The sequence below is a fragment of the Oculina patagonica genome, chromosome 1 (assembly GCF_052425735.1).
Source record: "Oculina patagonica isolate OP01 chromosome 1, crgOcupat, whole genome shotgun sequence".
Lineage (NCBI taxonomy): Eukaryota > Metazoa > Cnidaria > Anthozoa > Scleractinia > Oculinidae > Oculina > Oculina patagonica.
In genome coordinates this window covers 31,049,228-31,064,386 of record NC_135758.1, presented here as the reverse complement: position 1 = coordinate 31,064,386, position 15,159 = coordinate 31,049,228, and the positions used below count along the sequence as shown (strand labels likewise).

Here is a 15,159-nt window from a genome sequence, read left to right as displayed (position 1 = left end):
AAAGACGAGGGTTAGCTGTAAACACGCGCCTCATAATAAGAGAAATGTTCTGATATACAAACAATTCGAGTATAATTGTAGTATAGTCGACTAAGAGTATAAGCAGCTGCCCGTCTGCATAGGGAACACATTGTGGAAACCGGTATTCGGCCCACCGAGTCGCAAAAATGTGCGAGACGCTGCGGAACGATCGAGAGATTCGGATTCGAGCACTGGCCGGGGTCATTGTGTTTTGTTCTTGGGCTTATAGGCTAGATACACCAGCAATATAACTGTGGTGTATCGGCGAACTGTTTGGGTAACCAGAAAAATGCAATACTGAGGGATAATCTGGTGTTGGACTAGCTTCCCATCCAGGGGGAGTAGCAATACACTCTTTTTTATAAGAACCTTTTTTCATAAGAACAACGAAGCTGAAAAAGGCCACAATTTAAGAACATCCTAAGAACGTGCCCGAGGCGGAAATTTGGTTAAGGTTTTTTCCTGTTTGTTACGAGAGACAAATATATGTACTAAATGAATAAATCTTTATTCGAATCCTGACTTGTCACCACTCATTGGTGTCGTGAACATGTACATATCGGTTAGGAATGAATTAACTGCAATACCACTTTGTTTTTTAAATTTTAAAAATAAGAACATTCTAAGACCATTTCAGGCTCAAATCTTCGAAAAAAGTTAAAAACGTTCAGCCTCGGTCAAAAAATTAGACGTTCTTATAAAAAAAAGAGTGTACTGCTAGGTTGATTCATGCTACAGAACCCCGAATAAACTCCGGCTGCGTGCGGGGGCAATTGCCTTTGTGTTAAACTATTTTGTGTTAAATGAGATACGTGCACATATCTGCACTAAAATGGCTGATATAAATATCGACCTCATCAATTTTGTAATATGTCTAAGCAAAATAAATATTTGGACAATGAAAATAATTATTTTTAGTCACATTTATGACGGTAGTTCTTGAGACTTCCGTTGCTGCAGTCAAGCACCTGCTTTCCCAGAAACAGGAAGGACTCGTCAATGAGACAGCTTTCTTTCTAACGCTAAAGCGCTTAGCAAGGTCAGCACGAACGTCACTCACTCATCCTCTGCGCTCCTATAGTGGAGCATAAGGCTATAGCACGAATGTGTAGGTCACCTTTTCTGTGTTAAGAATTAACACGCCTGTTGTTAGCCTTTGAATAGCCCTACGGTCTAGCAATGGTGAAAACCTCACAGGACGTAGCTGCAAGATTTTATGATGTTTCCAAACGGAAGAAAGGATTTGGCGCACGCTTCTCCGACTCCTAAATAATTAAACGTCATCTTCCCATCACGTAGATAAAACTTTTAACACGCGATTAGCTTCTAGAAATTAAATTCAGTAATTGTTACAGCACGAGAAAAGTCTTACGTTATTTAAATCGGCGAAGGAGCTAACGCTCGAAACGTCAGCTGACTCACCTTACCGCGCCTGGCCTGCTGACCGTGGGAGGTCTACGCACGAGATTAATGTTAATTTGATTATTGAAAATTGAGGTATTGATTGCATTTGCTAAGGTGAAGAAATCCAGAGCTATGTTATGAAGGTGTAGCAATAGATCCAGGACTGAAAATTAACACTTCATTTCTAGTAACGATCAGTTGTGATCTTTCTAATGGCCCAGTATTGAGTAATACGGGCAACATTTTTGTTCAACTTGTCTCGCAACATTGTTGCATTGTAAGTTATAAAGTGTTGTTGCACGTCTGACTTATGTCCAAAGCCCTAAGTGAGCAAAGGGCCGGACATCCTCCTCCGCCATGCTGCACGGTCGCGGGCAGCCACCGCTGCCTCGTTCCACGAGCCGAAACCCAAAGCCGCTCTTTCTCTTTCGGCAGTTCTTCGCCAAGTCTCCCTCGGTCTGCCACGACTGCGCCTTCCCTCTGGGGCCCATGTTAATGCCGTCTTGGGATGTTTGCTTGGATCCATTCTGAGGATGTGGCCGATGAACTTCCAGCGCCGCCGGAAGATTTGCTCACTGATGGTGTTGATGTTAGCTCGGTTTCGAATCTCCTCGTTTGATATTTTCATAGGCCAATAGATCTTCATAATCCTTCTCAGACTTTTATGCAGAAATACGTCCAGCTTGGTCGCATCTCGTTTAGTCATACGCCAAGTTTGTACGTATTACAGTAAAAACCCGCGTGTAAGAACCTACTTTTTTTTAGAGTTTGGCAAAACAGGTTCTTGTATTATGGGGTACTTATTGGCAGTTGAGGCTAAGTAGGTTCTTAATTTCTACAGAGTAGACATTGTTGTTGATTATCAGAAAAAAGTATAAAATCTGGTCTGTTCTTCATTATAAATATTTATTTATGTACCCATGTTGCCAAAAGTCCAACAACATTAATTGATCAATGATACAGTACTGCAGTATCGTTTTGGTTTTTGGTAAAAAAAAAATTAAATAGTTTAACCCCACATAAAGAACCTGCTGGAATATGTTTGGCTAAACAGGTTCTTAGGGGTGGTGAATGGTCCTTCAAAAACTGCGTGTCTCGCAAAATTTTAGCCAAATTTCAGGGGTCTCGTCGTTATCGAATTTTTCTTTGACGCCTTCTCGCAGTCTCGATTTCTTTTGCAAGGCTAAAAAGGTCTCGGGCTCGCAGAAAAGATATCAGTCTCGCCTTCTCGCAAAGTCTGGCATTTACCATTCGACACCCCTGTTCTTATATTTTGGGGTATTAAAAAAGCAAATTTCTGCCAGAAGGTTCTAAAATCCCTAGGTTCTTACACGCGGGTTTTTACTGTACTTCCCGTACAAAGTTGAACTCATGTCTTCTTCGCGCAACTTGCAACACGGAAGGTAATACGCGAAACAACACTTTACAAGTTGCAATGCAACAACGTTGCGAGGAAAGTTGAACAAATATGTCGCAACCCTGAATGTAGCGGCGTCAGAGATCCGTGAAACTAAAAGACTAAAGACTCGCAGGTTCCACAAGGCTCAGGTTTATTGTGCCAACTGTTACAGCGATCCTGTATGGTAGGACGTGTTGGGGCGAACGCTCTAGTAGGTTCTGAGTTGTACAGCAATAACTGGTGGTTCCCGTCGAATTTCTGTGAGCCTTATGGAGTTTTTTACATGTGCTCGCGATATTTAAGCTTAAGTCACGCGGTAGCTAGCGGAAAATCATTGTGACGTAAATGCGGTAAAAAAGGAAATACATAAAATTCTACGAAATGAAAACGAGGCACGCGGGTGCCGTTACACTGAAGTCTCGCGAGGGAAATTAAAGAAAACGTATGAAAACTGTAAGGAGAATTTTGATGCTCGCCTTGGGACCACAAAAAGTTCAAAGTCACGTTTTTCTCGTTCATAAGGAAATGAAAAGAAAGTGCAGAAGGGAAGTGAGGTCACTGTAGCCAGAGTGGCAGAAGGCCGCGGAACAGCCTGTTCCAGACGTTTGGTTAGTTGGAAGGAACACAAAGAAAGGGATTAGCTCAAAGAACAGCGAGTGGAAAAAATGGCAAGAGGCGTGCCCGCGCTGCTCTCCAACTAACCGAAAACCTGGAACAGGCTAGCCGCAGAAATGAGGCAACAGCCTCCCTTATCGCGTTACGCCTTTGCCCCTTCCCCTCTGTATTCTCCTGTCCCATAGGCTAATGTTAGTGGACTGGATATTTTATGGCTTATTTCTATGGTCAGTAGGACCATGGAAAATGTGGTAGATTAAAAGAATTTAAGACCGCACTGTGTTTTATTGTTATTATAATTATTCTCACATTCAAATACCGTTCTGTTGCTTAGCAACTTTCTCTAACAAAAAGTACAGACTCAGCCAAGCCTTCCCAAAAAACATCGTGAAGTAAATAAATAAGATTTTATTTACCTCTCCAAAAATGGTTTTTCAGGGCAAATTACAATAAAATGTTAAAAATGTACAGCTAAAAAATAAAATCATTCTAAATATTAAAAAGGGTTACGTTTAAAAGGGTTCTATGTTTCAATAAAATTCTTCCAAGCGCGACGTTTTATAGCATCCTTAAAAATACTCAAACTATTAACGTCTGTTAGGGTCCTTGGTAGTTGAAGCTGGTCTACTTCTACTAAATAGTTATCTTGATGGCAATTGATGAAATCATGACCATCATATCTTGTGCCTTCGCCGGCACCCAATTGTCCCCCACCCCTCAAAAGTGTATTCACTTGGAATATCTCATAAGCTAGAATCCAAAGATGTTGGATTACATTGGTTCCGCAGCGTCATCAACAGTTGTCTTCGCCTTGATTCGCTTTTGACTATTAAACTTGGCTTTGTTAAAAAGGTAGTCTGTTATGGCGTATGAAAGATTGCAGTTATTGCCGAAGAAAAATATTGTGTGATCTTATCTCTTTTTAACTCGGAAAAGAGTTATAGTTAGTTAACATAGGCACGCAATGCTAAGTGAAGTGAACTGAAGTGTGGAAAGTTTAACATCATTTGTTTGTGGAAATCTTTATTTGCCAGCTTGTTGTTTTTGATTCTTGCTTTATTGTAAATTTTCCGAGTTTAGTGGCTTATAGCCACTTTGATTTTCTTCCGTTCCGTCAACTTCTGTCTCGCCCACAATTGCGTGACCTTCGATCCTGGACCTTGACTCTAATTACATTGTAAAGCTATAAAGGGTTTTCATTTTGTAACTTCTCTTTCCGCTGACTTTGAAAGGGTTTACATTTGTAAATTTTCCTGCCGCCTTTAAATAAGTTTTCATAAATTTGCAAATTTTTCTGCCAGATTTGAATAGATTTTCACACATTTGCTAGTTTTGTTGCCGACTCTTAGCTCATTTTAGCTTCGTATATTTGTAGATTTTCTTATTCAGCTGCTTACTTAGTACTTTGACGTTCGAGACTTCAATTTTATTTATAAGCACGATCTTTAGACAGAATTTCGAAAGAAAATATTTGAAATCAAATCTCAGATTTATCCAAGTTGGCAAGCAAAAATTATCTCACAGAAATCTAAAAAACTTTCAGAGGTTTGGGTTATTCCCGTGGGAAAAATTTGTAGGAAGACCCGGAAATCCTGGGGCAGAAATGTTGGATAAGTCATGTGACTCTTATGTTTCGTGTGATTGGTTTTTGGCAATTTAAATGTACGCGCCCTGTCCGCGCCAAATTTGAATGACCTCAGTGTGCCACACGTGAATGTTAGTTCGGCGTGAGAAAAAGAACGAGCCGAGAAAACAAAAGCTTAATCTTTCCTTTCGTTTACACCAAAAGCTGTTTCATTTGACGACAGCTGGGAAAGCGCAAAAATTAGGAATTTAGCGGTTTCCATATCTACCATGAGCTCCGTGAGACGTAAACTATTCAAAGAAGGTTCAAATTCTTGGGCTTCGGAAACCATCGTCGAAACCGGGCAAAACAACGAAGCTGTTGAAAATGCCCCCACAGAAATTGTCGAATACACCGTTGTTAGCGAAGGAGATGCTACACCGAAAGAGCAAATTGTGGAAAATCCACACGGACTGAAAACTCCTCAAGAAAACGTGTTTCGACCTGTGGATCCTTCGTTCTCTGAGAAGGTAAATAACTTAAATAAGCCAAATTGAAAGCATTTTCTTTCTTTACTTCCACGAACGTACAATTCTGTAAAACTCCAAGGAATAATTGTGAAGTAACTTACGATTAAACAGTCATTCTACAGAAAAATTTAGTAATACTGCTGAATCGTTTGCTCCACGGAATTGCAAACTTTAATTAAATTTGCTCTTGTTTGAACAAGTTCCTTAACTTCGCTTGTAAATGGCCGATTCAAAATTGCTGCAAGGTTTTAAAACGATCCCTTCACATTTTATACTCCTTGATATAAATGTTTCAGGATCTTGAGAAGCAAATCTTGATTGTTCACGAAGCTGAGGACGAGAGACTTTATAAAACATGGTCGGAAATGAAGCCACTCGAAGGAGTACAAGTTGTAACATGTCACTGTACAGACTTGATTTCGGTTTGTACAAAAGAAACATTTCTACTTATTTTCCTGGACATGTCTTCGGTTGCAGGCACCGCTCAAAAAATTTGCTCGACTATAAGGTGAGTGCAAGATAAAAATGATTTGCTCGACTATAAGGTGAGTGCAAGATAAAAATGTCTCTAGTACTATTCTTTAAAAATGTCTCTTGTGTACAAGACATAACCACAAATAACAAATTAAAGCCAAGTTCAAAATAAAGATTCTCCCAACTCATTACATTTCTTTTCATGGTGAGAATATTAAAGGCAGTGTATCAGTGCAATATCCGGGCCATCATTGATGATTTTAATTATTCTTGTCTCTGTCTGCCTGCTATCATAAGGAGAAGTTAGATCTGATCACTATGTGTATAACTAAATATAATTTCCATACTTGAACACTTTCCTCAATTCATTAAATTACATCACACTCTATCAAAAGTGGCCATTAATTGGTAGAAAAATATGATGAAGCTCAAGTGTAGAAGAATTCTTGCAGAGAAAAGTACTCAAGATGTCTGGATGAATGCACATAATTATGATAATCCGGTGGGGAGCACTTTTTTTTTTTCTTTTTTTTTTTATGAAAACACCAGTGAATGATAACACACAAATTCTCCTTCCTGGTCTCCAAAGGCAGTTTTTTTCTACTTGTTTGGAATTTGTTTTTTTAATATGATGATGATCATAATAATTTTCTTTGGTGATTATTTCCAACGTTTATCAGTGACCTGTATATAATGAATGTTCCATACTGTGCTATTAGAAGAAATAAGAAGTACTTTACACTTGGAGCTTCAAACAGAATTCACTTCTGTTAATTAACAATTATTCACTGAAGTGGAGGTGAATAGTGGTGGATATTTACATCGCCGCTTTGTGGCTCGGTAAATATCCACCACATTTACCAACACTGAGGTGAATAATTGTTTTAGTATATACCACACAAGTTGAATAACTAGCAGACCAAAACATCACTTTCGGTATTAACAAAGTGACGCACAAAGGCAGATTGTTTCTCTTTAGCTGCTTGGAGGTAAATAGTACTTTGCTAATCACCTCTGATCAGTTAACCAATCAGCGTACGCGAAAAGCACTATTCACTTGTGTGGTATATACTAATCATTATTATGCCAAATCCCCACAGGTACAATCCCAACTCTCTGAACCATTCTGTTGCGATAATTGGAGTGACCAATGAGGGCAGCAAAGGTACGTAACCATAAATTCCTGATTTCAAATCCTCTTTCTATTTGCCTCTTAAATCAATGATTTTTTTTCTTTTTCTTATTTTTAATTTAAAAGAGGACTTCAGCTCCCATGGAATAAATGACATCATTCATTTGCCAGTGACAGAGGAAACAATGAATCAGGTTTTGCTGAAGTGGGCTGGACACAAGTCATGTGAAGGTAAAGAAATTATATGCTGTCTCCACCCATTATTTAATGCTCTTCAAACATTTCATTAGCAATAACTCTTACTATTGTCCCACTTAAATTCCGCACTTGGGTGGCCAAGAAAATACTGGCTGGCATTTAGACCATTTCTTTGCCATACTTACACATTAGAGTGAATTCGTGTAACCCGTTTTTTATATGCAAATGCGCCGTGTAATATTTAAATGAGCTGTACAGGAAAACAGAAAATTGCGGACAAATCGTAATTATTTGCATGTGAAAGTCAGGTTAAAATTCAAGCATTTACCAATATGTAAAAACCAAAACAGATAACGGGGCTTAAAATTTATCATGCCTTGAATTGTCTTGCGATTTTAGACAAACATTTTATATTCAACATCCCGTAAAGAAAAACAAACTAATTTTCGATTTAGGTTGAACATGTTATTGAAGTGCTAAAAGAAAGACACGTCCTGTTTATACTTATTTTCTGTATAACTATTAAAGTGATTTCTTTGAGGTTTTCTGACCACTCGTGAATTGTTTTATTGTACACAAACATTAGAATATTATACGACTCATTAACATATAAAAAACGGGTTACACGAATTCACTCTATTTGTTATATACCGGTAACACTGTTAACAATGGTTAAGACCAAGGTCTAGGTTATCAGCCATCCTGGGAGATGTTAGTCAAAACCTAGAGTCCCAGTTTGTCAAAACTGTGAGTCCTACAGAGGACCAAGTTTGCAGTGCAGTCTCCAAATGGGCAATTCCATGTGAGAATGTGAAAAATCCAGATTTTTAAAAAGTGATTGGACATAAAATCATACCCTGTACTATATTGTTGACAAGTTATAGTACATAGAAAAATAAGTTTCAGTTCGCTTGTGATAGCAATGCATTCAGGGGGGGTCTCCAAAGTAAGTGTTTATTTTTTAATAATAAACAATAGGTGAGAGACACATTTTTTAACTTGCTTTTTAAAATTTGGAAATGATTTGTTCTACAAACAGTTATATCAAAGAAATACCTCAAAGGAGTTAATACATAAAAAATATAAATTTCACCCTGAACTTTTTAAAAAAATAGTTATTAAAAAGTAAATTTTGTTACGGACGTTACGTAACGTCCGTAACGTTTACACAATCTTTTTCCATTCTTAAAACAACCATTTAAAATATTTCAAAGATATTTCTGCCACAAAGCTAAATATTCTTTAGAAACACTTTGGTAAAAAGCGGTCCCTGAAAAACTGCAACATTTTCCAAAAAATGGTAACAAAACTTTGTTACGGACGTTACGTTACGGACGTTACAATTCTTGAAGCTTGTGATTTTGGACTGTTTCTGCCACAGTTAAAGACAATTTTGGATATGTGAATTCTCAAAAAAGCAGTGTTTTAGAGAAGGAATGGATTATACCCACTGGTATATCCAGTATATGTCTGTGGGCTTAAATAGTTTAAACATGCTCATGCTCAAGGCTGAGTACTTTATGTAAAATGCATGTAGTGTCCTTCACACTGTGTTGGGACATTTCACAGCTTTAACATAAAGTAACAACCAGTTTGATTTATAAAATGTTAAATACAAGCCATTTTGAACTTTTATGTCCAAAAAATTGTGGCCTACAATACAAAATAATATAATAATTTACACAGTGTAACGTCCGTAACATTGGCTGTAACGTCCGTAACGTTAAAGTTCACATAGCATTGTATAATTGCGAAAGTGAGTTTAAATGAAATGAAGCTTTTTGGTTCACACAACTACTATACTTCAAATATTTGGAGCAGTTCATGCAATAAGCCCTGACACTTCACAGGAATTTTCCATTAATACCAGTGTTCTTGCTCATGTGGTTGTTTTTTATGTAACGTCCGTAACGGTGTGTTTTTTGCTCTATTTTAACATATAGGCCAGTCAGGTGGAAAACTTTTATAACTCAATTAATGCATCAGTAGGCACAAACATGATAATCAATGTAACATTGGACAACCTCTTCCTATTCTTTGCCTGTGCTAGATTTAAGTTTCAAAAATGACTCTGAATGTAACGTCCGTAACTGTGGAAATGCCCAAATAAACTTCGGAGCTGTTCATTCTTTGTTCCTTTGATTTCAGTAAAGGTGTCATTAAGTGTAGTGACCTAGGCAAATCACAGTTAAGTTCTGCACGTATGTTTATTGTTTCAAATCATTTCAGGCATGCCATTGACACCAGAGAGCCCTGAAGATGGGGTTCAAGTAGTACATGTAGCTGGATCAAAATGTTCAGAGATGGCTAAAGAGAAGGCAAAAGAGCCATCACCACTTGGAAACTATTCACCATCGCTGTCACTTCAGTAAGTGATCAGCATATAATGTGTTGTTTCAGGAAATTTCTATTCCCCTTTCCATGGAAGGTTTTTTGGTTTGACCCCCCCCCCCCCCCCAACCCCTCTGGAAATTTCAGTTTAGTCCCATACTTTCCTTTACAAAATTTCGCTTTTGAGACCTCCCACCTCCGGGCAGCCCCTTGGAATTTCCAATGACCTTCCACGGGGTAGGTATCTAGTTATGTTGCCTTCTTATGAAAAGTGTCTGCCACTCATCTGGAAGGTTGGGGGGGGGGGGGGGCAGTAACTGATAAGTGGGGTACTGTTTTTCATCCTCTAGCAGGAAATAAATAATGTTATTGTAATTATATGGCAAGTGATCCTTCATGGTTACCCAATGGTTGGAGAAGATAAAAGGGATTACACTGATCATATAAATTAGAGGAATTCTCTATTATGAATGAATGCAAAGGAATCATGCCCAGAAACATACATCTGGACTTATGAGGGCTACAGTTAAAGCATCTTTTGGATATTCTTCAGAAATCTTTGGGAGTCCTCAGGAATCTCCAAAAATATTTGGAAATATTCACGTACTTCAGTATGCTAAGTATATCTAGAGATATTTGTCTGTGTCTTTTTTCTTGCAGACAGAACTGTAGCAACAGAATTTCCCAAGCATGCAGTTCTGCAACAACATCAGAGTCCTATTGTAAACCCTTCTCACTTCAAGGAAGCCAATCAGAATCCTGCTATCAACAGCTATTTCACAATGGACAGTGCATTCCTGCTAACAGGGGAAACTTTGTTGATCTGACACAAAACCATCACCTCGCAAAAGATGGTGGCTTGCAGCAACACACTGGCCATGTATCAAACATTACTGCTCCCCAACACTTTATTCACGGAGGAAATCACCAAGAACAACCGCCATCATCTCTGTTTTTGTCAAGATCAGCACCAGATCACATCCCTACCCATCACGGAGGGCTCGTCTCTGCTCATATCACCAGCATGGCCAACCCAGTTTATTCTGAACACTGCAACCAGGGCTATGTTTATCACAATATACAAGCTGCAGATCCAAGCAGACAAAGCACGTTTACACAACATTTTATTCCCATTAACCCACCACCTATCTGTCCTAGTGCTCACGTCCCAAACAGTGGAGGCTTCAATGCTGGCCATGTAGCATCCAAGGTTGACCATCCTACAGTATCCACTCAAGCACCGCCTGACTGCGACGGTAGTAAGTTGGTTGGCACTCCAGCGTACATGATCAGTGGGCCACTGGGTAGCAAAGATATGAAAATTACACTGCTACACGACGATCTGTCTAAACACAGCTCCAAAGAAAGAATCCGAAGGTAATAAAATATGAAAAATAAAACAATTATCACATTAATATCATGTACCATACATTTTTTTTACATGGGGAAATTTGGTACTTTCCAGTGGCAGATCCAGACCTTGAGGTAACTGGGGGGGAGGGGGGGCTATCATCTAGACCCTGGAAAAAGAGGGGAGCCAGAGCTACCTGCCACAGGCCAAATTATTGGTGCCAGCTAGCTAGGACATGATGAAAACATCAAGACAATTAGCCCCTATCACTATTTTGTGATGGAGTTTAATTTAAAATCCAAAACTGCACCCACAGTTAATTCTGTTCTTCGTTCTACATTTTTTGCAGAGAACGTATCAAGGAGAGTTGTGATCAGTTGCGCTTTTTGTTACCAAGTGTTGCTGGAAAAAAGTCTGATATGGCCTCTGTAAGTTATGAGTAGAAACATAATCACAGAAAATAACATACAATACACTGATACATACACATAATACAAAGATTTGGGAGGAATGGCGGGCTAATGGTTAGTGCATTGCCGACTTTGGACATCCAGGAGTAATAAATGGGTACTGTTAATGGTAAATTTAATGCTTGGGATAACCTTGCGATGGACTTTAAGTATGCTATCCAAGGGGAGTAGAAATACTCCTTTTTGCCTTATGCTTCTGAAACGGGAGATAAAGTGCCACCCTGTTCGGCCATAAGGCTGCAATATGGAGTTAACTTATATAACAGATTTAACTGGCATTTGGCATTTGTGTTTATGTTTCCTTTTTCGTCGCACTGATCAGATCCTTGAAATGACAGTGAAATATGTCCGAATGATCAAGGAAAGGCTCCCACCTGCTGTTCTTCAAGAGGTAATGAATTAACTGTGCTATACATTTTGGGTTATTCAAATGTAAAAATTGTAAGTAAATGGCATGTCAGCTGATAGGACAGTAATATAAAAAAGTAAATAAATGAGTTAGTACATTGTACGATTAATTGGCTGGGTATACTGGGTTCTTGGTAAAACACTTTCGTTTATTTTAATTGTTTTTGCTTTTAGATTACACAGAACATTGCTGACACAACCTTGATACTACCCAGGAAAAGACCAAACAGGGACTCGACAGCAAACACAAAACAGGCAAGGCCAAGGTACTGAAGCAAATTTTCACAATATTTTAAAAACACAAATTGGGTTACTTATCAGGGTCTGGTTATTCAAAGGGTGAAGGCCACTATCAACCAGATAAATCGCTAGATCGAATGGATTATAAGCATTGACAAAAGAAAGTAACTATGCTATCCACTGGATAGTGTTATCCATCTTTTGAAAATTAAAGCCGGATAAGCATGCAGTTTTTCAACCAGAATCAAGAGAAAATTTAAAGTAAAAATAACAAATAAAAACTGTTAGCTAAAATTTTCATTATAGGCTTGCACCTACTGCAAGTGTTCATGAGGGGCCACCGAGACTACCACACCCTATACCACCATTCTACGTGAGGTCTGCACAATTTCAAGGCAAAGCACCTGCCATGGTAACCACAACAGGTCCCATGTATGTGCCACACCTACACATCAGGCCGGGTCACGAACACGCCCAAATCCCCTTACAGCAGCATCATGTTCATCAAACAGACCCAGCCAGCTTTAGACAGACTACTTCACCTCCTTCGGCATTTAACAGCTGTCACACCGTGGGTAACATCCGTGGTGCTAACGTGATACAGCATCATCCACCCCATGATCATGTCACAATGAACCTGCATCAGGAATGCAATGCACCCCACTCTTCATTTCACCCCAAGCACATTTATCATGGAAACCACCCGGCAGTTCCAAATGTACCCAGTCACAGTTATGATATGCCGCAACAATGGAGCTTCTTGAAGCTGCCACCCATTGGGAACATTTTCCATTCTTTAAGTTCAAATAATTTATGCCAGGAAAGTGCAAAACAGGATTCTTGTGAGTCTGGCAGATCCTCTCCAACTGATTCTTCGTCCATGACACCTCCGCTTTGGGAGAGCAGCGGAAGTTTGATTGGTAACAGGCAAGATCATACACACATGGACAGCCCCATTATGTTTAAAGGTACATCAATATAAATAGTCACATGACAGACAATCGCTATTGATATTTCATTGGTGACAACATTGAACTGCTGAACCATTTATGGCTCTTGGTAAAAGCTTGGTAAAGGCTGCTGAAGTAAGCAAAGACCAACCATGCCAGTTACATGACGTAATGTTCAATATGTATGTAGAAAGATGACTAAGATAAAAATTTGGAAAATATTACAGTAATTGCATTATAAAAATTTGTATTTATAATGTTGCAATTTCATTGGTTTTTTGCCATTAAAACAGATCAATACAAATTTGAGACATTTCCAGACAATCTAGAATCATTATCATATGGGTTGATAACTTGCTTATAAATAACCCAGTTGGATTGTATCCAAAAAAATATCTTGATATGCAGTAAAAAAGTTGTTGTCAGAACATAGAACAATAGCTAGAAACTGTTTGTTTTGATTCGACACATTACGCCAGGCATTTTGTACCTTGGTATTTCCTTTGTGTTCATTACCCGGTAATTAATTGAAATACCAAATTAATAGTTCTTGTCAAATTTGTCAACTATAGACATTTGAGATTCAAAGAAACCATACTTGACTACAAGACATCTACAGACACTGGACGACATTTATTTTATATTATATAATATAATATAATATAATATAATATAATATATATAATGCTAAGATTATAGCAAGCAAGGCCTTGATAATTACTTCTTAAGCTACAAATTATTGTAGTTAAATTTCATAGAGGTTTGATCCATGCATGCAAACAAAATCATAACACAGTTACATAGCCAGAAAAGCTGTAACGCTACTATATTATTCAACTCTGTTGACAGTGATAACCTTTAATATGTTATTTTTATTATTGAGTATCTTAGCTCATTTTTTTTTTTGTTATTAAAAAGACAATACAAAGAAGACACAGATCTATAAGCATTTGAACTGCAAAATTTATGTCTAATGGCAACATAGGGTTGTCAATAGAAAACAGCAACCACATATTTCACTGATGATCTTTGGAATACTGGCAGCTATTCCAAAAGTAAGGTTGTGAAATAAACTACTGTAAAATTTGTTTTGTTAGCTGCCCAATTTATAAAATGTAGCCAGCTACTTCAAAGTTTAGTCATTACTGGTACAAGTACCTCCTGCTAGCAGGCTGTACCATTGCATTTATTAATACGTTGTTGTTGACAGTGTTAAAAAAACATATTTTTTTTATTCTACTAAAAAATTGTAAATTGAAAATATATTTAGAGCTGGAGTTCAGTAAACTTGAAGTGTACTTCTAACTTTACTTAAAATCAAGTTGTGCTGGCACCAAAGGGCTATTGCAATTTGTGTAGCATGTACGGCAATAAGAAATTCTCAGAGGTTGTGTTAACAGACTGGTTTATTTTCGATTAAAATCTGTTTCAGTCTATAATTAGTTATTATTAATAATACATTTATAAGTATGTTATATTTTATAGTTTTCTTGAGTGCATTGGCAGTGTACTTTAAATTACATCAAGTCATATTTTATCGAAAAACAAAACAAAACAAAAAACAACTTAACTTTATTGTGTTAAGTAATTTAGCTAAAGTTTAAAGCATGTAATTGATCCATGTACATGTACCGGTACATAGTTGTGTAATAAACTATCACTTATCCTACATTGTACTTGTCGGGTGTCTTAGACCTTATAATTTTGATTTAACATAACAGTTATGTTTTTGTCAGAACAAAAATAATTATGCCTGGGGAAGCAGCTTTTTCTTTTTTCTGTGCAGTACTACAGTTAAATCTCTCATGACCTACAGTCTTAGCTTTTAAAAGATGTCCCTTGACTGGAGGTTAGAACATTCAATGTATTGCTTATACAGGGTTTGTACAGGTCATGGAAAACCTGGAAAGTCATGGAATTTTAGAATTTCATTTTCCAGGCCTGGAAAGTCATGGAATTTAAGTGTGGGTCATGGAAAGTCATGGAAAATGGTGTTGATTGTACAAAAAAAAGTCTAGGCAGGTTATTTTTTGTGAAGGAAAGGGTAAAAATGTACCCAAAATCAAGATAAT

General features: G+C 37.8%; 1 protein-coding gene across 1 annotated transcript; it reads left to right on the top strand.

Moving 5' to 3' along the window:
- Positions 1–2,713: 2,713 nt before the first annotated feature.
- On the top strand, positions 2,714–13,854 carry LOC144639797 (uncharacterized). Its single transcript, XM_078499366.1, has 10 exons — positions 2,714–5,533; positions 5,830–6,041; positions 7,108–7,172; positions 7,266–7,370; positions 9,567–9,705; positions 10,329–11,045; positions 11,369–11,447; positions 11,812–11,880; positions 12,072–12,163; positions 12,444–13,854. The coding sequence occupies exons 1-10, from the start codon at positions 5,294–5,296 to the stop codon at positions 13,117–13,119; spliced, it is 2,394 nt and encodes a 797-aa protein (XP_078355492.1). The 5' UTR covers positions 2,714–5,293; the 3' UTR covers positions 13,120–13,854.
- The last annotated feature ends 1,305 nt before the right edge of the window (positions 13,855–15,159 follow it).

Coding starts and splice junctions, on each gene's coding strand:
- LOC144639797 (XM_078499366.1), top strand. CDS start 5,294: ATGAGCTCCGTGAGACGTAAACTATTCAAAGAAGGTTCAAATTCTTGG. Junction 5,534..5,829: donor ATCCTTCGTTCTCTGAGAAG/GTAAATAACTTA, acceptor TAAATGTTTCAG/GATCTTGAGAAGCAAATCTT. Junction 7,173..7,265: donor GACCAATGAGGGCAGCAAAG/GTACGTAACCAT, acceptor TTAATTTAAAAG/AGGACTTCAGCTCCCATGGA.